At 37.1% G+C, this 23,798-nt stretch overlaps 1 protein-coding gene across 6 annotated transcripts in view; it reads left to right on the forward strand.

The window, feature by feature from the left end:
* Positions 1-23,798, forward strand: part of PARN (poly(A)-specific ribonuclease) — a 144,442-nt gene that overhangs the window by 23,841 nt on the left and 96,803 nt on the right. For all 6 annotated transcript variants that reach the window (XR_004002260.1, XM_030577215.1, XM_030577216.1 and 3 more), the window contains exons 14-19: positions 636-679; positions 1,199-1,241; positions 4,917-4,992; positions 7,345-7,455; positions 7,547-7,616; positions 21,124-21,179. Coding sequence is in view for 5 of the 6 variants with exons in the window: in XM_030577215.1 (XP_030433075.1) it covers positions 636-679; positions 1,199-1,241; positions 4,917-4,992; positions 7,345-7,455; positions 7,547-7,616; positions 21,124-21,179 (400 nt within the window). In the remaining variant the exon portion in view is untranslated. The remainder of the gene's footprint in view (positions 1-635; positions 680-1,198; positions 1,242-4,916; positions 4,993-7,344; positions 7,456-7,546; positions 7,617-21,123; positions 21,180-23,798) is intronic.

Consider the following 23,798-nt stretch of genomic DNA (forward strand, 5'->3'; position numbering starts at 1 on the left):
CTCAAAGAGTTAATGTTTAAGAGAATGAGTTGTCATACACAAACCCCTTCAAAGAAAGGGCCAATGACTTAACAAGCATTTCATTAGTAAAATATCTCCTGAAAATGAACATTCAATTAATTCTCTACTATGAAATATATAAGGAATACTTAATAATTTTTTCAGTTTTCTGTAGTTGATTAGGTCTAATATCAGACAAAACATGGAGGCTGCCATTGTTAGTATGATAAATTGGGATGGGAAAAGCACCCGCTTCTAATGGAAAGTGGGCTTTGGGTTATACCAAACTTCTTCAGGTTAAAAGTTTCTGCTCATCTTCTGTATCAGCCTTTTCAGTTATCTTTGCATAGCAGAATATTGGAGATGGGTGGCAGAAGGTTTAGGTGAAAAAACAGTGACAAGCTAAAAGGTTATAATCCTTTAAAAACTGAGTGTGAGCAGGCATTCAAAGAGTGTAACCAAGCATGCTTCGATCTTGAGTAGAAAAGAATAGTCATTTGATCTTACTTTAGAAATCTTAGTGGATAAAAGAATTGGAACCTCTTGATAAATATCTATTTCAGGGTAGTAGAATACCTTTATGAATTTTATGCTGTTTAGGTTTGATAGTAACAAAACTTTGTTTTGAATTTTAGGACCTAAGTGAGTTTAAGGAGTTAGCGGCATGTGTCTTTCCCAGGTAGGCTCATCTTCAAATTACAATTGAGCAGTTTTTGCACTGATATCACCTGTCAAATTCCAGTTATGCTTCATTTAGCCAAGAAGATAAAATTGTGGGTGTGACTCGTATCACAATTTGCAGTGATTTAAGAACAATTTAGTTTAAAAATAATCTTACTGTCTGCATTTTAATTCATATTTATGACATTGCTGATTGCATCGGCCTTGTCAGAATACTTCTAGCCTTTACAAAAAAATCTTTGTATGAAAATTATTGTTGTGAACCCTGATTGAATTGGGAACAATGTTCATTTGCTATTAATGTTACTAGTTTCACCTTTTTATCAGGCTTAGTTTATTGACTTTTTCTGGTGGACATAGCTCAGTTCTAATGCTCCCTGAAGATCTGTGTTAATGACTTTCAACATCTTAATGTTGTTGTTTACCACTGAATAAAACAAAATATCCTTGAGTGTTTTGCTTTTATAAACAATTTTGCCAAACACTTTATTCTTACCTCCTTAAATTTCATTTTTAGACTATTGGATACTAAACTGATGGCAAGTACGCAACCTTTTAAGGTAACTTACAAATGTAAATAATTATAGTCTAATCTTTGTGTTTTTTAAATGAAGTACAAGTAATGTTTTGCTAGAGGACAACTGATAATAGAATGTTGCATTTATTAATACTACCTCTTTTGTAGCAGCATAACTTCATACTGTTGTAAAAACTTTCTCATTTAACCCTTCTAAAACTACAGTAAATGAGCTTTAAAATAACCAATTATAATACTTGTAAAATTCCATTTTTTCATGGTTAAAACTCTACTAGATGGCTGGTCTTGAGCAGTTAGCTTTGGGTCCTGGACAAATGTAAAGTTATTAATTGACTCTGCCCAAACTAATCTTCTACTATTTCTATTGTGAGTTAATACAAGAAGATGTCTGAATTATCCATCATGATTTTCCTTGAACTCTGGGAGCACCGTTCCTGCAGTCCTTACTTGGGTAACTATCCTCTTAATCAACAGGACTTTTGCCTGAGTAGGACTCTGGGTTTTTGAGTCCCAGATGCATCATTTTTGTTTATAGACTCATTTGACTGTTGAAACGTAATTTTAACGAGATCTTTAAAATGTCAGTTGAACAGAGTATTCGGTTAAGTTCAATTTAATGCTGTGCTGTACTACAGTTGCTGGATTTTATATCCATGGTAATACATTCAAAATCAATAGTTTAGTAGGATTTCATCATGGCCAAATTGTATCTGTATAGTAAAATGCAATTTTTTAGGTATAGCTGTAAGAATTAGTTTCCTTATCTTATATACACAAAATAGGCAAATTAACCGTGTGTGTGTGTAGGATAACGATTCAAAATGTTTCATAAATGGAACAATATTTGTAGGACCAATATCTTAAAGGTAGCCTTAACTTTCTAGGCACACAAGCTCTTGCACTACATGTGATCTGTACCAGAACAAAATGGGGCACTAAAGGGAAAAAAACTATTCAATTCATAATTATGAATAAGAAATATGGGCAGTTAACTATATTTTTGTCCTGTTCTAAGTGGGCTGCAAATATTAACTTCTGCATATGTTATGTATTAACTTGGTGTTTTCTAAATTCAAAAAGCATATTACTTTTAGAACCACATTTTAAACACTATTTAATGAGACTGGTAAAATGGTTTTGCTTTGTGAATAACAGTTGCATGCTGAATTGTCTGTCTACTTGTGGACCTCTTCAGGGGTGAAAATAACTTAAATGACTTACACGGAGCAGCTGGGTTCCTGTGCAAGGCAGGGTGGGAGGGCAGCTCTGGGCCCCCAGAAGGGATAGGGCCTCTGGTGGAGGGGGCAGGGCTGGGGCCAAAATCCCACAGCCAGCTTTTCAGTGCTGTCTGGCTGGCACCGCCTGGGGCTCTGGAAGTGATTTAAAGGACCTGGGGCTTTGGTTGCTGACGTGGTAGCAGCAGCAGTGCCAGGAACCCTCGGCCGTTTTAATTGCCAGGCCCCAGGGTAGCTGCCCCTTTTGTCCTCCCCAATCAGTGGCCCTGCCAGTATGGTTGGCACTTCTGCCGGTACGCCGGACCGGACCGGACCACACCAGACCGGCTTACTTTCACCTCTGCTCTTCTCACAGTCATGACAGCAAATATTAGGTCCTGCAAGTTGCTTGCTCATTTGGATACTAAAGCCCTAGAGTTTTGCAAACTCTCCATCTTCAGCTTTTAGAAGTTTCCAACTGGAAGGAAATGTTGCTTACATGTACTGCTGTTCTTCTGTGGCACACATACTTACACATATAGCAACATTTCCTTCCAGTTGGCAACTTCTAAAAGCTAAAATATTTTATTACATGTAGACTGCTCCCAGTATGCAAGGGGGGGTGGGTAGGGGTGTGTGCGTGTGTGTGTATATACATAAACATACTCCTTGCATACTGGGAGTAGTCTCTGTGTGAAATTAAAAATGCTTCCTAAATATCACATACCAGTTAGAGGAATGAATGGCCAGGCTAGTGATAGTTCTGCAAGGCAGGCACCAACAATTTTTCAAGGCTTATTTTGTATTTGTACATTAAATAATACAAAAAAACATAATTAATATTACATAATATATGAATCCAGAGAGAAGCTGGAGAAAAGCCGCGAGGAGAGAGAACACCGGTGCCCGCAGCCCTGGAGTACTCTGTCCCCAGCAGGCGCGGGCCCCAGATTGTCTTCTCTGCTGGGCACTAGGTGGGCCCCGCATCTACCGGGGACTGAGAACACCAGCGCCTGCAGCCCCAGAGTTCTCTGTCTCTGGTAGGCGTGGGGCCGCAGCTTCTCTCCCCTGCTGGGAATTAGGTGGGCCCCATGCCTGCTGGGAACAGACAGTACCGCGCCCACAGCCTGAGTTCTCTGTCTCCAGCAGGTCCCCTGCTGGGCACTAGGCGGGCACACACAAATGCTCCGGCAGGCACCACGTTGGCGACCACTGTTTGATGGTATATAATTTTAGACGGGGCGGGGGGGGGACAGAAACAATGTTATCATTTGTGTACATGTCTTGTGCATCTAATTTGAGGTTTTTGGATGCCAGTGCAACAAATATTCTGAGCTTGACCACTGGGTTGAAAATTATTTGGCAGGTTCTTAATATAGTTTTTAAAGACAGTAGTACTTGTTTATCTTGTTTTTCAGCGCTTATGGCTAAAACTTTTGTTCTCCAGAATAGGTCTGTCTGAGGTAGTGCTAGTGCAAGCTTTCCCACCCTGTTCTACCCATGTAGTGTTACACTGGATGGATTGCCACTGGGAGTGAGGGTATTCCAGCCTGTGTCCATTTTGGTTCTTAGCTTCTGGTGATTGTCTTCAAACATAAGAGTTAAACTCAAACCACAAAATTATTACATATATTGTAGATAGCTGAAGTTGTAAAATCATAGCGCTGCTGAATAGGGAGAACTAAGTTCTACTAACTTCCAGTGGTTATCACCTTGAGCAAGTTATTGCCTGTTTCTCTCTTTGACAATGGAGAGACTAATGGTGTTATAAGTACAAAGTATTTAGTGACCCAAATAATGCATTAGACTAGATCGTCTTTTTATTTCAGATTTAAGAATCTTTGTGTAATGTATCAATGACTACTTTTGTTATATTGAATAAAGCTAGTCAACTAAGCTAATGTATAAGATTTGCTAACTGTAATAAATCAGACACCATATAATGTGTAACTAAACTGTTAGTCTATTTCCATTGCTTGGCTACCCCATTAAGCAACAGTACACTTTGTTATGTATTCTTTACTATCTATTTAAAAAAAAACTCCAGCTCAAGTAACAATATTTTTGGTCAGTTATATCCTTTCTGGGCAAGAGGTGCTCAGTTCTAATTCCATAACCTGCTGAAAACCTTGGTTTTTGTGAATTGCTGTTTGTGCTCCTTTTTCAGCAGGGGGCCAGATTTTAGATAAGAACTGTGCCTCAGTATTGATTTAGCTTGTTTTTTTAGGGTTCCCAGGCCCTAAATTGCTTTTGATAAAAATAATGTAATTGTAACAATTGTTTGCATGTAACATTAAACTTGAGTTGGAACAAACTGTTCATTCCAGGACTTTAGAGTTTGGAACTGGATTGTGTGTAGCTCTGTAGAGCGCACAGGCCAGCAGTATTAAATCCCAAATGTTACCTCTGATACATATGATTTCAATATATGGGAAAATGCATTTGGCATTGATGTCCTCACATACTGTGCCTTATGTTTCTAGGAAATTATTAACAACACGTCCCTTGCAGAACTGGAAAAGCGTTTAAAAAAGATTCCATTCAACCCTCCTGAAGTTGGTAAGGATGCATAAAAGTGTTTGTCCTGTGACCCTAAATTACGTGCTAGGTTTCCTCTTTAGCAGAAAAGTTTGATATGCTGATTGCTTGGTTTGACATGTGTAATGGTCTATTTTTAAATTAAATGGTGTTTAAACTCCATTTTGTTTTGGCAGTGGGTTACATATATGCAATACTATTTGTGATCATTATTCTTTGTGGTTTTAGGCGTTATACGTCAGCTTTATTTTGAGTGAAGTAGAACAGTAATTCTTGAATGAACAGCTGTTCTGTCACTGTACTGATGGCATTTGTTCTGTAGCTTAGGTTTTGGTCAATAATTTCTGCCGTGTCTCAAATTAAGCCAAGTTGTAAGTACTTTACTCTAAAAGCTCTTATTAAATTAATTACCACTAGTACTTAACGGACTCTGAAAAAATACAGTAGTAACTAGATCTCATGCTAACTTTTAGAATGTAAGTAAGTACTGTGGAGCTTTATCACTTTTTATAAGGCAGTGGCATGAAAGAAGGGATGTTAAATGATCAGAAGGGACAGACTGGTTTTAACATTCTGGAATGGAGTGTACGAATTGCTGATACAGAAAGGGGGAAAAACTATTGGGCAGTGTAAAATGTTACAAGGCAGGAGGAGAGGGTCTCTTGTCTTAAGCAATACAGATGTTTTTGAATTACTCTGTTTAGCTTTCTAAATAAGTGCATTAGCTATGCATAGTTTAATAAACTTAGGTGGCTTCAAGAAAGGAAATAGTAATCCAGAGGCTTTCTGACTTGCATCTGTAATAATCATTCTGTTAACCAACCGACAGGAGGTGCTGGTGCACACAGCATAGTTTCCTACTTCCACATATGTAGTTTTCACAATGTATTCACTGTAGCCTCTTTGAACTTGGGGATGAGACAACTTGGCCTCTCCCTGGTGAGCTCTTTTTACCTGTTGTTGTACCAAACTATTGTATGAAATCATATTAATTTTGCTACTTGTCGGGTTCTGCATCAAAATTTGGCGGATATGTTAACATTCATCACTTGTAGAGAATGACTACTGTAAAGTTTGATATTGCCATAGACAGGTCAGAACTTTCAAGGCAAAGATGGTTTAAAGTTGTTGAAATACTTCTATCAATTGTTTTGATTTGTGGAGAAATGTGTTTGTGGGTATGCATTGTGGCGTTAAAAGGATAACTTGATTTAAACTCAGCTCAAACAGGTTAACTGAACTTGTTAAGTGGTGGTAACATTTTTTCTTAGAAATATACTCTTTTGAGAGAGACTGTTTTTGGCTGTGAAACATTGGCCTACTTATATGTTAGTGCTTTGTAACTTTTGTGTAGATTTTTAAACTTAAATATGCTAAGAATTTTGAGTCATGGTTAGACACTGGAAAAATACTAGATAATACTAGATACTAGTCAGCTTATTTTGTTACAAATAGGTAGGCTTTCTTTACATATGGCTAAAATACTATATTATTACAGCTGTTTATGTCCCAGTTGTAAATATTGGGGTGTACTTCATAGTTATATTCATTCATCACTTTTGCTGCAGAAAAGACTCCTTAATTGTAATAATGTGAATTTAACTAAGCTTGACCTCCATTTCCACTGTCTGTACTTAAGTTTGATTGGTTTAAGCAGCTGTTTCTCTCCTAGTCCCATTTCCCCTCCAAAAAATTGCTTGAACTGTTCAGATGTCTCTCTACAGACTGGGAAATTAAGTATTAAAGACTGCACAATCCCAATGTTGGGGGCTTTTGGGGTGGGAGTAAATTGACTGTCAATGGGACTTAGGCTTTCTGAATGTTTTAGGGCTAAACTTTAAAAAAAAAACTATTTAGGCGAATAAAAATGTAGTTAAGTGCTTAATGGGATTTTCAGAATGCCACAAGGTACTTACTTGGATATTTAGGTCCTAAGTCACCTTTGGAAATAGGATTTAGATGCTGAAGTCACTAAATTTTTTCAAAAATGCCTAAGTCTGTTTGCTACCAGTGGAGTAACAATTACATGCTGTATATGTTGTGTTGCAGAGGAATCAGGAGAAATAAGCTGATGACTAATCCTGTTCCCTTGTTTCAATGGAAGTTTGGCTGCTAAAGTGGCAGTATGGTCCAGAATGTCTCTGGATGAGAAGGGCTATGAGAGTCTAGTGGTAAAATTTTTGAAACAGTGAGAATAGGAATGGTTCCTAGAAGCCTTATCCTGTCAGTGAAGCTTTAAATTGCTTGTAATTTGTAAAATTTACTACAATTATCTATAGTGCATTATGTATTTGCAGCAAAAGTAAGTTTCTGGTTAAATGTAACTTCCACTTCCATGATACCCTTAGGTAAACATGACTTTTCCTTCTTCAGAAAGTGCAGAAGGGTTTCCAAGTTATGACACAGCTTCTGAACAACTTCATGAAGCAGGCTATGATGCTTACATAACAGGACTGTGTTTCATCTCCATGGCGAACTACCTAGGTACTATATATTTTTTTTTTCCCCAAAACTTTTTTTCTCCATGCTCTGTTTCACTGCATGTGATATGCTGAATTTCTTCTTTGTTTGTTAGGTTCATTTCTCAATCCTCCGAAAAATCATGTATCTGCTAGATCAAAACTCATTGAACCCTTTTTTAACAAGTAAGTAATCACTGTACATTACAAAACCTGCCATAATCTGAAGGTGGATCTGAAAACCCTAGCCTCAGTTTAAACTAATCACTTGTATTTGCTTTATATTTAAAATTCCCTAGTGGCATATCTTATTCGTATTGAGAATTTCATAAAGGTTGGTATTGGGAGTTTAAAAACTCCCATATGTTCGTTGTTTCTGAGCAGGGAGATGCCTGCTAACTTGCTCAAGAGAGCATGGCAGGGATTATGTTAAAACTGTGGCTCTAGCTCCATTGTTATTCTCGATATTGAGATATATACTTTTGTCAGTTAGCAAACGTTTGCATAGTTCTAAGGAATAATCAGTGAGGAAAATAACTCTGATTAGATGTTTCTATAGTTCATAAGGCAAGGTTAGGTATCATAGATTTAGTGTGAGCAATAATTAAGCTTGTTGTTGCACTGATTTAAAAGAAGAGAGAGAGAGAGAGATGTAGCTTAGAAGTATGTCCAAAGGATCCAGAGTGGTATTTTGATGCAGCTTTTGCTTTAAGTGGACCAGAATCTTAATATCTGTGACATTTAAGATATCAGGCAATAATTTAACTTCTTCAAAAGTTTGAATTTTCAGAATAAATTCATAGGATCTTAAATTCACAGCATTTTTTTTATTTCTGGATTAGATATTCATGAAGATCTTAAAGATTAAATTGAGAATTTTAGAAATCTGAAGCGTTTTTTCTACATGTTTCTGATGCTTTGATTATTCATAGTCTTTCCTTTGTTTCTGATGTTAGAATAATCTTACATGATGGCATATGAGCACAGTAAGGTTATAATGGGCAATCTCTTAACAGAGGTTTAGTGACAGTTGTAAACTGAAGACTGCCACATTTTGGAAAGAAATAGCCAAATCTGCAAACTGTCACCTTTTATTGGAGATAATATTGAAGGCATGTTGAGCTAACTCACAAAGCAACTTAGGGACATCAGCACTCCTGATTTTTATTTATTTATTTATTTTTTTTTGGGCACTTACAAAATCAGTGAGATTCACAAAACTTGAGTTAGGTGCCCTATACAATGAGGGGATGGGGAGAGAGCCTCCTCAGAGTGGGGTTCACAAAAGACAGCATGGTGGCAGCTCCTTGCCTAAACTAACCAATGGGAGATGCTAAGATGCGGTTTTCATCCTACACCCTGTACCTCAGAGATAGGCATGCCTAAATTCGGGCTGCAGGGAGGTGCCTTCCTACATTGGGATTCTCAGCTGCACACCCTTGCTTAACATTAGGCACCTATGCCATTTTATCAAAAAGCTGTGAGGGAGGGGGAAGGAGGAGGACCTCCTTAACTTGTAGCTCAGTAGTTAGGATACTCACTGGGGATATGGGAGACCCCTGGGTCATGCCCCTCCCACCACCTGAGGGGAAGAAGGGATTTGAACAGGGATATGCCATTTTTCATGTGAGTAAATAATCACTGGGCAATAGGATTTTGTGATGTGTGGGGCTCCCTCAGTCTCTCTGAAGGCGTTTCACTGTGAATAAATAATGAAAGTGTCATTGGGAGCAAGAATAAATAATTCAGTGGGCTGGTAGTTAGAACACTCACTTGGGAGGTAGTAGACCTGCTCCAATGACTTTATTTGTCCATAGTAGAACAGCTTCATCAGGTAGGACAGAAGAAGCCCCACACCAGAATATCCTACAGCCAAATGGTTAGGGTGCTCACCAAAGAGGTAGCATATCCCTTTTCAAATCTCTTGTCCCGCTCAGTTAGAGGGCTGAGGGGGATAGGGAGCCTTGAATCAGGGCTCTCCCATGTCCAGTGTGAGTACCTGAATCACTGGGCTAAAAGTTATGAGGGAGGTAGCCATCCCATCCCAGATGTTTTGTGTAAGCTTGCCTATAGGGTTCCGATCTGCTGGGCGAGTTTTGCATGCTTACCAGATCAGCCCCATAGGCAAATTAGGAGGAGGAACCCCTCTTTTCTCCTGGCTTGTGAATGGCTCTGGAACTCATGCATCTGGATGCCTGGCATTGGGCTGTATTGTGCATGCTCAGAGGCAGAAACAGAGACACCTAGAACTTTTACTGAAAAAATGTAGGTGCTTGCAGACTGTAGGTGCCTTCAGGATTTGGCAACAGCTGAGTGATGGCTTGGTGAATCCCAGTAGTTGCCCAAGTGGCAGCTCCTTAAGTCCTTTTGTGACTCTAGCCCATTAAGTAGACTTTTAAAACCCCCCTTATCAGTTCTCTACCATTTCAAAAAGGCCATTTTATCTGATCATTTTGTAAGTTCTTCCATTATCTATGAGATACTAGTGACTGAAAAGTGTAGATTAGTGATCAATTGGAATTCATCACCACTTTTATTGCATTTATTCAGTTGAATAACTGAAAGGTGGCTGCAGCATTGATCAGTGTAGTCTCTTGTGATACATCTCACTCTAAATTTTATATGTATTTTGAGAGGTTATTCAATACGTGACATAACACGTTCGTTCACTCACTCTCAGTAGCTGTAGATAAAAACTTTTTTTTAACAGAAATTCCAAGAGTCATTATATTCATTATAAAATACTGAAACTGATTAAGTGTCTATGGTCTTGTAAGACTTGGAGATCTCTGCCACAAATATATATGGATTGAGAGAATTCCAAGTTAGTAATAAATGAAATTTAAACACTTAAAACTAAAATATCCTTATCAAAGAGGTTCTGTTGAGTCTTCTAAAGAAACTACAAATCTGAAATTTCTAAAATACTGGGCTCGGAGCAACCATGTTGATGGATTTGTTAGATTGAGAACCCATACTGATAGTAAATCTATTTTTCTGTTCGTAACATTTTCCAGATATCAAAGAATTACAGTTTTGGGAAAATGTAGGATAGAGTATGTAAAAGTTATATATAGTTACTCTAGTAGTTAGAGTGGGATTGGAGGAGATGGGTTATGGACTCTACCACTGACTTGTCTCAGTTTCCGATTTGTAACATAGGAATACTTTTGTGAACCTATCACATAGGGATGTTGAGGCACTTTTAGTACTGGGAAGAGTGTGTTAGAGTTATCACTTCTATTGCAATTTTCATTCGAAGATCTTAAAGAAGGCTTCCTCCAAATGCAAAAAGGACTGGAAAACACTCCATAAGATGTATAGAGAGACATTCTTTCTCCTTGTGACTTTCTGCATTAGCTATTGACTGTATATGCTTAATAGGAAAAGTTTGGGTTATACTGATAAAATTAAAATAAACAAGTTTTGAGTTAATGTAGTGAAAACATGTTTATATTTATCCATGATTACATAAATCTAGTTAATTCAGCACAAGCATTACTTATTTCATAGTATAAGGTGACACTCTTACATAACTATTAGTTTCAACAGACAAAAGAGGTAATCTGAAATCATGGATAAAGACACTGACTCTCTATTCCTAAGTCATGCAGATAAATGAAAATACAGATGTAGCAGATCTCATTTGTTGTACCACATTCCCACTGATGTTACTTAGTTTTAAATGCAAGTGCAAATATTGAGTATATTAACTAATGCAGTATTTTGAAATGGATCATTTAAAGAAAAATATTACTGCCACTATCTCAATTCTAAAATCAGTGCTTTTACGAGGAAGCAGATCTCTGACCTTGATAAATTCCTGGCATAGGCATAATTTTTGGTGCCTGTCTATTCTTGCTATCAGCCACAATTTGTTTTCTTAAACATGCTTTTAAAACTAACTTGTGGGAGAGTAGCCTTAATATTAAATACATCTGGTTAGTATTCTAGCTAAACTTTTTTTCTCCAGCTTTTTAGTAAACTAGCATCTGCGACAAGTAACTTAATGACAACAAGTATCTACTAAGGGTAAATTAATGAATTGGATAACACTTAGGTTGCTGGTGCTGAGACAACTTGTTGTAAGAGTTTTCTCTCCAGTATTCGCCATCAGAGAAGCTGCTTTTCTTTAACACTTGCTGTTTTCCACTTCTAGTGGAAGCCTGAACATTTTGGAGAACTCTTCACTTTTATTGAGTTACCAATTTGGAACTCAGTTAAATATTATAGTGGCTTAAAAGCTTTGAAATTGGTCAAGAGCAGATGCAGTTTAGCTTTGTTCAGTTACTCTTCAAATCTAGTAAATATGGTTCTTTTGTTGTGAAGGGCAAAAAATTATAGCAGCACTCCTAATATCACCTGAATGTTTTCTCCTTGTACATAATGTGAGGATAATCTACCAATTGAGGATGCAACACAAAGCAATATACACAACTTATACATAATGGTGGTGTCACAAATAAGTTACTGGTGGAAAGTTATGTTGCATATGCAGTGATGATCGTTTTGCATCTGCTGAAATTTTTTATGTTAGTTATAATTCCTGGCAATTCAGAATTGGTATACAAGTCACTTTGTAAATGATAACTCCTCTATCTGGAGGGTTTCCTAGTACTTAAATAGAGATAATGTACAATGTATGATCATAGAGAACTACTGTCAAGCTGATGTGCCAATTAGTATTTAATTATGACTTTATGAATAAGCCAATTTTAAAGTTTGATTGCATTGCCATAATTGATATATTTTTGATCCTTAATATTATTTATTAGGGGCTTGTCTAATTGGACTGGGGCAAGCTGGGGTGTGAATTTAGCCTGCACTAGCCTGTTATAGTCTAAATTCTATGCACGCCCTAGTGATATGTGATAATAGTTAGAGCACTTTGATAATAGAGCGCTCTGACAAACTCTTAATGTGCATCAGCAGGATCCACACAGACAGTTAGACCAGGACAGGCAAGTTTAGGGTAGATTCAGACCCTGGCTTGCTGCTTTCTAATTGTTCAAGTAGACAAGTACTTCGTGTTTGGTGGTGAATGGTATCACTAAATAGTGGAGTTTAAAGAAAATTAAGGAGATTTCTAGTAAAATCTCAATTGTGCGAGCCATTAAAATTGACTATAAATTCTGCTGCTACTTCCTACTGTTTCTGAATATTGCATAGGAAACTGAATTTCGTTTGTTAGGTATATTAAGGTTGAACAGTAAATTGACTGGCTGATTTTAAAAGTTAGAGCAGTTAGTTATATTCATGCAACATAAAAATTTGCTAACTCAGCTTTTGCAGTGAAGAGCAAGTAATTGCCTTCCAACAAACAGGCATACTTAATTCCTAAATGAAGCATTCAAAGTAACCAGAAGAGGTTTTAAAACGGAATGCAGTTAAAAATGCTACTACTGAACGGGATACCATGGAAAGTATTTGAAATTTCTTTGCAATAAAAAATATTAACATTAATATTTTATTACAGTGTAAATGAAGTCTTCATCAGACAATTGTGTTAACATTTATAATCTTCTGGTTGAAATGACTACTGTTGTTATGATCAGAAACACTCAATGGAGGTCAGTGAAAGGGAGAATGGTGGAAGGTATTGATGAAAATATTATCTGTGTTGCATCCAGACATTCTGATATGTAGCAAATGCCTTATAGCAGCCAATATACTTATGATAGGGGTTTCCTTTATAACACTTTTTTGTCTTAATAGTCTCACTACTTTCTGAAATACTCTTCTGATGTTTTCCTTGCTGGATCTCAGAGGGACACTTTTTTTTTTTATGGAAAATTTTGAGAATCCCTTCAGTTGTGTATGTTAGAGGATGGAAGAAACTTTTTTCAGAAATGTAAAATGACATGCTTTTAGTCACCAATAATACCATAACCATATGAACAAAAAATGCCAGGTTTGTGTCTGAATGGTTGTGGTTGGCCAGGTCTTCATTAACCTCTGTGATGTGCCCCTCCCCACCCCAAAAAACCCCTCAAACCAAAAATCCCTATTATACAGTATTTATGGTTGGCCAGTTCTCTGAATTCCCTTTACTGTCTTCGTACTCCCATCAAAAACAAAACCGTATTATACAGCAGTTACCTGTAATGAGTTGAGCCTGATTCGAAGTCTGCTGAAGTCAGTGGAAGAGACTTTGTTTCTAAGCATGCGTAGGTGGTATATTAATATTTTAGCTATCTCTAATGAATGTCTGGGTAGAGGTATCCACTGTAGCTTTTCCACAAAACTTGAGTCAGTGCAGCAAATCTCCTGTTAGGTTCTTAATAATGTTCTTGATTTTTAAGAACCTATCATCATGTTTCTCTGTTTGTGTCAACAGTTCATATTATTCTTCAGAGTATCCTTTATCTCTCACATCTTTTGTCCTGGCCTCCAGAATATAGCCCTACCCTCCTTTTTCTCTTTATCTAATCATAGTCGCTCAGACACTGGCTTCAGTGCTTGCATTCAATCATCGATCTATCCATCTCCCTCATTCTGGTCATCTAAATAGCCAAGTGTGAAAATCATCTATTGCAGGTATCATGTCAAATGCCATGCTTGTACTTTAGAGTTCTTCAAATGAGAAATTAATGCTTATCCTCAGTTTCTCAAACACCAGATATCAGTGCACTTGTGGTTAGCACTCTGCACATATTTTCTTGCATAAGACTCTTCTTAAAATAGTATTGCCACCTGACAATACAACTTTTCACTTTGTAGCTGGTTTTGCGGTTGGTCTAGTCTAACCATTCAAAACCAATCTGTTCACAGAATCATACATGTTATCCTTTTTATTACTGCAAGGTTTAGGGTGTCACTTTTTCCGGTTCACTAGATCTGTATTGCCCAGATAGGACTTTGTAATGCTGATGTCTCATTGATAAGACAAAGGTTAGGCTATCTCAAGCAAAAAGTAAAACAAAACAAAACCAGATTGTTCAAAACAAGTAACTTATTAATTCCATTCATTTTTAACTATCTTGAATAAATTGCACAATTTATTCTAGTCCACTTCTTAAGATCCATTATCTACTATTGAAAATGGGCAATCTGAAAACTTATATAAATATGTATAATATAGCATATAAACTGCTTGTGTTATACTTTTAATGCTGCTAGCTGCAGAAAATATTGAAACTATTAGCAAGTTCAGTACAGTTGGGTGGTGGTTGAAATTCCAGCGTCTGATTTTAAAAAGTTAGGACTGGCATTGTGCAGAATAATATTCAAAACTAAAACTGTCAACGCTTCAATTGCAGCATAGACTGTTGCCTAAAGTACCAATGAAGGAAGTTCTTTTGCTTGGAAAAATCTACTTTATGGTGAGATTTATCATAAATGTTTTTAGTACTGTTCTCCTCCCTACAGGGTACATGTTCAGTCTTCCATGGTTATTAGGATCTCTATGCTCTCCTAATTCAGTCAACTGATACCAGTAAAAACTTTAACATTTAATCACTATCCCAGCAACTAATGTAACCCTGCTGATACTCTTACCATCACGACACTGAGCATGCGGTTTGCTCTTTAGGTGATTGGATCCCAGTGTGGAAATATGGGCTGTCCTTGGAAAACGCATCTATCTGTAATAAGTGTCCAAACTCATTACAGATGAAATATTTTAATTCAGTACTGTAAACTGAGGACTAGAGCCCAGAGGCATTTATTCCTTTGTGTGCTTTTCCAATAACTGTGGTCAACTAGCTTATTTTATAGTGAATACAATATGTTTTATAGATTTGGCACATAAAACCTTAAGAAGAAACCTCAATCTTACAAGCTGAACTGATTTCTAAACAGCTTGAATGATAAAACTGTGTAGCGAATTAATATCATATTGACTTGCAGCTGATTCAGGTTTTTGGAATTACACTTGGTTTTCCCTTTATATTTTTTCAATTTATTGCTAGTGAGCAGCTAACTCAAAATTACTTTGTCTCATCAGATTACATGATCTCTAGCAACTACCTTAATTTGTCAGTTCAGATTTCCTTATCATTACTCAGTAATTGGTACTGAGTTAAAATTAATATTGAATGAATTCTAAAACTAAAAAAACTTCAGAAACCACTTAATATGGACAGTGTTCTTATCTTGTAGTTTATCACACAAAGTTCAAGCACCTAGAAGCAAGGAGTTAATCAAGAGCATCAAATCTTTCTGTCCACTTACTTCACTACACTTGGTACAATTAGTACATTATGTGTCACGTAACACAGTCTTGTGACCCAAATGCTGTCTTTACCAGTAATCTCAAAGTATGAACTCAAAATTGTTGAAAAATTTTATATATTAACAGTATTCAAATACTTTAACTGTCGTTCTTTGGAAAAATCATACTCCATAATGAGGGTTTGGATGCTATGTAAACTGACTGCATATCAACCTGGATAATTCTGAAAAGTGTTAGCTAGTAAGTGGAGGCAAACAGAGGAATATTGTTTATGAATATAGCTTCCAGTCTGTTGAGGCTGTGTATTTGCCTTTCTCCACCATCATTCACAGCCTCAGGATCTTTTTGAAACCCTTGATGCTCCTAATTTCTCAGTAGCATAAGTGGTTTGTGGCCATTCAGGAGGTTGTGGCAGTTCCTGTCTGAGAAGTAGCTTTATCCTTATCCCCAATGAAGCAGTTCAGATTGGCTGGGAGATGATCCTTTTCCCATTTCTGAACTCTGCAGGGCTGATGGCAGTGCTTTCTGGGTTGAAGGAGCTGGCCTTCAGTATTGGACTTGCATTCTGTCAGGACAGCTTGTAAGATGTGTATGTGATTTAGTCTTATCAGACTTGTTTGTGGTGTTCCTTATAAAATATCAGTGTTTCTGGAACAACTGTAGTGATTCTCTAGTGTGGTGTGGGAACTCCTGTCACTGATTTCTTAACTTAGTAAACTAGTACCTAGCTGCTACAGCAAGAAGCACTTCATAAATCAGTAGCACATTATTTCAGTGCATATATAAATGCACTTTTTCTCCAAACTATGGAGCTGTTAATTTACCAAACTAGATGATTGCAATGGTCCTTTCTGGTGTTAAAAAATCTGTAAATCTAGTTAGGTGTATTTTTTTTTAACAGTTAAGATGAAAAATGTTCCCTGTAAAGCAAAGTGTGTGTTGGGGATGGAGGGGCATTGTGGGTATAAATATTGCATATTAACTTAAAAAAAATAGTAATTTCAGTCAGAAGCAGGAATCTGAACAGCACTTAAACAGATGTGCCGTTGAAATCTGCGGAATGGTTGGTGGTTTTGATGTTGGAGGGATGTTTTTAAATGACTAAGCAAATCACTTTAGAGGAAAACCAAGATCAGGGCATGAGAACTGGCTTGAGACCTCTCTACCCCTCAAACTTGTAGACTACAAGAGGATGATGAGGTCATGACCTACAGGTTGAGCGCTTCAGCTTTACAACATTATGATATCAGAAATCACTTCCCCAGTGGATTTATGATTTGCTTGTGTGGTAGCTGTATAAAGATAAGAAAACTTAGCTACATTTTAGAACTTAAGTTAATCAGATTTCAGCCTAGTACAAATCTGCAGTCGGGAATGGATCAATATGTTTTCATGCGGTAAAAATAAAACCAACATTAAACTTGGAGCACCTGTTAATTTTTTGCTACATGTTGTAGTGGTTAAATGTAGTTCCTGCTTCTAGCTTCCATACAGAAAATCATACAATAGATATTTTGGATTTGGACTTAAGTTTTAAATGCCAGTTTAGTTCTATTAAGCACCTTTACTTTCTGATTTCATAAATGCTATTCAGCACAATATTAAGATAAACCTGAATGTGTGTTAGTGACTACGTGACAAAAGTGATGTCAGTAATACAAAGCAAGTCAAATAGCTAAGGATGACTGACTTGCAGAAAACAATATTTTACTCATAAGTAAGGATCCTAGAAATCCATTTGCCATGCAAAAATGCAGAATTTGCGTTTTTACAGAGAATCTTCAGTTTTTACATTTTATGAAAAAATAAAAACACATATTAACTATTAACTAAATTTTACCAAAAGTATCGGTATCACTTATTCAGTGCATGCAACCTCCCCCTCTGTGGTTGATTTTTTTGAATGCACTTTAAATTTAGACAGCTAAACATAGTCCAATAAACCTCTGGCGTGTAGAAGTTACTCAGTGGCATAAAGGGATTTGTGTTTTAATGCATCTCAGATTTCACTTGAGCCGCGAGGACTGTCTCTGAAAATGAGTAATGTTAATATAAAAGCAATTTTTGCTTTATTTGTGCACTTAACACAACCAGTTTTCTGAAAAAGTAAAATACAGACATAAGTATTTGGTATATGTAAGAAATACAAATAGTAATTGTATTTTTTTTTTTATTATAATGATTGAGACACTGTTAGGCTTCGAACTTGCTTAGAAATGGTAACTATGTCAATAAGACATTATGTTCAACTGCTATGTGTGTGTATTGTGGCTAGGGAACACAAGTTCAGCGTTTCGTTTTAATCATGGAAGACACTGATTGTTATATTTTTATTGGACAATTTTGTGGGTTTTTATCATGGGAAGACTAGGATCTCTGCTCATAAGCTTATTTACCCAATTTCTTAAACTTAAACAAAATGTAGAATTTAGAACTAGCAGTTGATCAATCTTTTCTAAATGCTACTTGTATGCTTCAGTAAGGTACCTTGACCAAGCTTTCAGCAGATTTGAAAACCATTAGCCATGGTCTTGTTGATCCTAGAAGCTTTTCTTTTGGCTGAGCTAATAGGAAGAATTGCAGTTAGCTATGTTGCCTGTTGTGAAATGTATTGCATATTTTTACATTAAGCCAAATGGCTGTGCCAAATTTTCAAACAAACAGAGTTGCTTCTGAGGTAACCTTGCATAGCTCCATTAATTTTTAGCTGTTATATCTTTCAACCATGGAATCCGTCCTAAATTAAAATGGCAAAGGGGCATTAACTAGAACTAAGACAACCTAACACATACTTTTTAACAAAATGAACTTGTTTGTATTTTGGTACATATACTGCTAACTTCTATAAGGTCTCTTTACACATGGATTCATCAAGATTAAGGCTACAATTATATAATGGAGGTCACGGAAGTCACAAACTTCGTGATTTCCATTGACCTCCATGACATTTTCTGCTCCCAGACAGTCTCCCTCCCTCTACCCCACTATTCCCCCCACAGCTCCCAGCCTGTGCAATGGTGGGGGCACCCTGCAGCTGCCCAGCTATGGCGGGTACCCTGCATCTCCCACTCCCCAGAGCAGCAGGGGACCCTCAGAGCTCCCAGTGACCACAGTAGTAGGGGACCCGGGAGCCCCCGTAGCAGTGGGTTCTGAATCCGCCTCTCCATTTTGTCAGGGATATTTTTAGTGACAGTCGTGGAAAGGTCATGGGCTTCCATGAATTTCTGTTTATTGCCCATGACATGTTTATGACTCTTACTAAAAATATCTTTGACAAAACCTTATCCTTAATCATGATACATACCTTGCAGAATTGTTTTTATAACTTTAAATATTTTTCTCCATTTTTGAGGTACAAATATACTATAAACATGCATAACTAGGTCAAACACAAACATAGTAGTGTGCACTTAAATTGTTACTGTCAATTAAAAAATGGAGCACTTAAACAAGGTTACCTTGCTCTTAGTTCCTATAGAACTTAGAGTACAGATTTTCTATGTAAAAATGTCTTTCTCATAAAACAGACCGTTACTGAAATATTATGTTTGCCATAATATATAAAAATCTTGATTCAAAATATAGTCTTGAGTTGGCAAACTAAAATCAGTGAACAGAATGGTTCTGAATGAAGGCTCAGAATGAAAAACAAAATCTTTTAACCATCAGTTTGAATCCAGACGTGCCCCCCAAAGTTGTAATGATTTCTGACTTCTAATGGAAAAAACATAACCAAATAATATAGACCTTTGAGTGGGCTCATGAAAGGGGGTACATATCTACCAAACTTTTTATCATAACCCTCCCTAGATTTGCTCGCTGCTCACTACTTCCCTGATGTCCAGTATTGTGGGAGGTACTGTGGAGCAGAATGGAAAATTTCTTACCAATATTTTCCTTTCTGCTAGCAGTGTCTCCTACAACTCTACCCACCTTGGATGAGGCAAGGGTCAGACATTAAGTGGAATTGTTGTCATAGGACTGTTTGTTTCCTTGGTTTAATGTACTTCATCCTCTGGGATATTTTGTTAATAATGTTTATGCAAGTTCTAGAGCAGTGGTGCGCAAACGTTTCCAGTTGCACCCTCCCATTAATGGAATCTTTCTCCCTTCCATTACTGCACAGCCAGAGCTTCCTCAGCAGTGGAGCTTGGGCTGAAGGCGGAACTGGGGCTAGTGACCTTGGAATAACATTCCCGTGGTGGTGGCGGTTTTTGGACCTTATTGAAAAAGGTCCAGCCATACCGATGGAAATCTCATTAATGAAAGAAACAAAATAGCTTGTAGATGTTGAGTTCAGATGTTCAGAGCTCCTGGACAGTAAATGTGACAGAATTCATTCCATTTATAATCTCAAGCATTACTTGGCTTCTTTCTTAACAGAATTATTATTTGTGTGTACAGTATATACACCTCTCATATAGTAAACTGTTATGGAAATGGAGACTTATGCTTCTAACGTGGAGTGGCATGGATTTTATAAAATTAAAAACCCTTCAGGTCATCCTGTTCTGTTTCTTGGCTTACTGCATACTGAAGCTAACAATTTCAACCAGATAGATCATAAAGAGAGGCACTATTTAAATATGAATCAAAATTATGAAAAACTTACTCTCCATTACATAGGCCTGATCTACACCTACAACTTAGGATGACCTTTGTACATTGCTCATGGTGAATTTTTCTCACCATCTGAGAGATGTGGGTAAGCAGACCTAAGCTCTGGTGTAGATGCAGCTAGGTCGACTGAAGAATTCTTCTGTCAATCTAGCTGCTGCCTCTCAGAGGGTGGATTAACTACTTCAATGGAAAACCACCTTTCATCAGTGTAGCAAGTGTTTGCACTATAGACCTCCAGCACCATAGCTGTGCCTCTGTAGTGTAGACGTGCCTGTAGTTTTCATAGTTTAGAGTAGGCAGCTTTTATTTGGCCAGATCTCTCATTATTCTCCATTAAAATATTATACACTATCTGTTTTTAAGCTTTCCAGTTCCATTCAATGTAGATAGAGACAGAGGGGCTGGGGAAGTTGTGGGTAGAGAAGGAAGAGGCAGATCTGCAATACATTAACAGCTGACTCCTATGGCCCCCCTCTCCAGCATATTTATGCTAGTGCTTCTTGACTCCTTCCACACTGTAATCAGCTCTTAATTACTTAACTGCTTTTATGCACTACCAATAAATTACTGGATTATTTTGAAATTTGTATGTACTTTTCACGTTTTCTTTCCTATTTTAATAACACTAGGCATATCTGTTTTAGAGCAAGTCAGTAAGATAACGAGCATTTCCTTTAAAATAATTTCACAGCATGGAACGAGCTAGCTGACAGGATACTCCCTATATCTTGTGATTTTTAAATTATTAGTGGGACTGAAGCTTTCCGTTGCTAGTCACCCTAGACTAGTACTACTCCTGGCTACCTTAGAGAATCAGTGTGGTGTTAAGCTTTATAATAGCCTCTTAAAGAGAACTGTATGGCATAAGTTTGCTAGTGACACTTCTCCTTTTTGCCTCAGGTTATTTCTTATGAGGGTAATGGACATACCATATCTCAATTTGGAAGGACCAGACTGTAAGTAATTTTCATTTTGCCTTGATCTTACTACTGTTCTGGTTTAAAAGGTCCTCTGTAGAAGCAAGTGTAAGACAGTATTATTTCATGGGTAGAGAATGGGACTTAAATTGCAGCTGAGCTCTTATGAACTCTTATCAAGTGGCATTAATGTACTGCTGCTCCATTTTATAAAAAAAAAAAAAGTAACCATCCTTGTTACTTTGGATGAAGGATCAGCAGTATACAGTAAATACTTTTGAAACAGGTTTTGTCTAGATCAGTCTGGACTCCTTGTAAGTACCAAGTTTGATATAGTTGAAGATAACAGCTTTGAGTCATATTCTATCCTTGATCTATGCACAAGTGAAGTGGCCCAAATTAAAGTTTGCAGTCTTAAATAGCCATTTTGTCTCATCTCTTGCAATAGTAAAGGATGCAAGGTAGTGGTTGTTCAGTAGATTGACAACTTCACTTCAAAGTTCATCAAAAATGCGTTTAGCCTAAATGTAAGAATTTTCAGGCCGAAAGATATTTTGGTGAAATTAGATGGGGATTGAAATTAGGCCTTCACATAGAATCAGTTGTTACCTTGATTCTGGGTTCAAAAACCATAGAATGCTAATGAATAATTATTTATTTTTTATTAAGGCTATTGAGCCAGAGGTTCATTTTCACGCCAGGTTATAACTTCAGGAGGGAAAGCCTTGCATGGACCCAATCATCCTTACAAACATTAGAGATCTGAATCTTTCATGATTTGATTTATTTGGTTAAAAATATGGGAAGGTTTTGATCCTTGATTAAACAGAGGCTTAAAAATTCTTCATCCCTGTGCTTAAGGTTTTCTTTAAAAACCATTGGAGTCCTACAGCTTTGTCCAGACACTTGAAAAACACAAGTCTGTTTGTAGTCTTAACATGCACTACAGCAATAGTAAATATATAATCCACAATAAAAGAGTGACAAAAGACTAATTTCATGTCAGGACTAGAATTTTTAATAAGTATTTGAACATAGAAAAGGTGGATATATAAATACCCACATAAGTGTTAGTTTTTTAGGAGGAAAAGAAATTCTCAGTGACTTTGAAACATATCATTCAAGAGAAACATTTTTATTTTCCCCTCAAAATAAAACTTCCTGATAATAGCCATTTCTCCTCCTTTTTTTAAGATTTTTTTTCTGTGCACTGAATAATTCTGACTAAAAATAGCCTTTTGTAACTACAGCCTATTTTGATGGTAGCTTTGTTAAATTCAGTGACTGGAGGGAAGTACTTCAGAGAGAAGTTTAATTTGAGAAGGTTGTAAGGGAGATCAATAGCAATTTTATGAATATAGTATATGACATAGTTACTGGGATAGTTAGTGTGGCTTTATTGGTGTGATTATTGTATGTTGGTTTAGTTTAATAGTAGGCAGTTGGGAAATAAGCAACCTCAATGTAAACATTTTTAGGATCATTAAGAGACAATGCCTGAGCTACTAAGCTGTGAAGTTGGTATTGCTAGATGCCAGCAAAACTTAATTGGACTGCCCAAAGGATCCTAAGGGTGTGTCTACACAGCAGCTGGGAGTTCTGTTTCCCAAAGGGAGTAAATATACACATTCTAACTCTGCATAAGCTTGCACATTAAAAAGAGCAGTGTGGCTGCGACGCCCCAAGTAATGGCTTGGGCTCGCCACCCATGTACTTACCCAGGACATCAGGTGGGATTGTACTCGGGTGACTAGCTTGACTGCCATGGCCACAATGCCATTTTTAGTACTCTAGCTCAAAGAGAGCTAGCATGTATGTGTCCACTTGTGCTGGGAATCAGCCAGCTGCTGTGTAGACACCCTAAATGATTAAAAATTCACTTTAGAGAGGGGGAGGCAGTTGTTAAGGAGCTGTTATGGGGAAACAAACTGACTGCTGGAGGATCTGAAGTAGTTAGGCCTTAAACTTCCGTGGTATGGTAACCTTAGGTGGGTAGACATGCTTTGTTCCTACTAAAAAGATTTAACAATACTTTGGTTTGCGAAAGCTGTTTGGTCTCCTGTATTATCCAATGGTTTCAGGCTCCTGGAGAGAAGACTTGCAGGTGCCTAAAGCACTTGAGCCTGCTGGGTAAGCACAGTTGATCAATGGGATGATGTGGTCCAGGACCTATCGTAGGAGTGGAAGAATCCTATGATTCCACTCAACAGAAATAAAGGCACAAGGCCTTATATCTGAAGGGAGTGCACTTAGAGTCCAGAGATGCAGCTAGTTCTGCAACTGTGACAGATGTTACCTTTAGAGAAATTCAGTAACCCATTCTCAGTCTCAAGAAGTGATGAATATGAAGAGGCTTTTCACAGCAGTTACACTTGGTTACTTTTGTATTAAGAACACTATATAAAACAATGGTTGCTGGTGAAATGACTGAAACATTCCTATCCTGGCTAGGCATTGGTGTTCATCAGAAGGACGTTACAATATAGGGGATAAAATTTTAAGAATAAAAACACGTGGTAAGGTTCATTTATTAAGGACCATAAACATTTTTTTCTATCTAATTTGGAAACAGATGCTATTCAGACCTTGAACTGGGAAATTTAGAGTTTTAATGCTAGACTAATTGAGTTGCAAAGATTAAATAAAACCCTTTGAAAT

This window comes from Gopherus evgoodei, chromosome 10, assembly GCF_007399415.2.
Source record: "Gopherus evgoodei ecotype Sinaloan lineage chromosome 10, rGopEvg1_v1.p, whole genome shotgun sequence".
NCBI lineage: Eukaryota > Metazoa > Chordata > Testudines > Testudinidae > Gopherus > Gopherus evgoodei.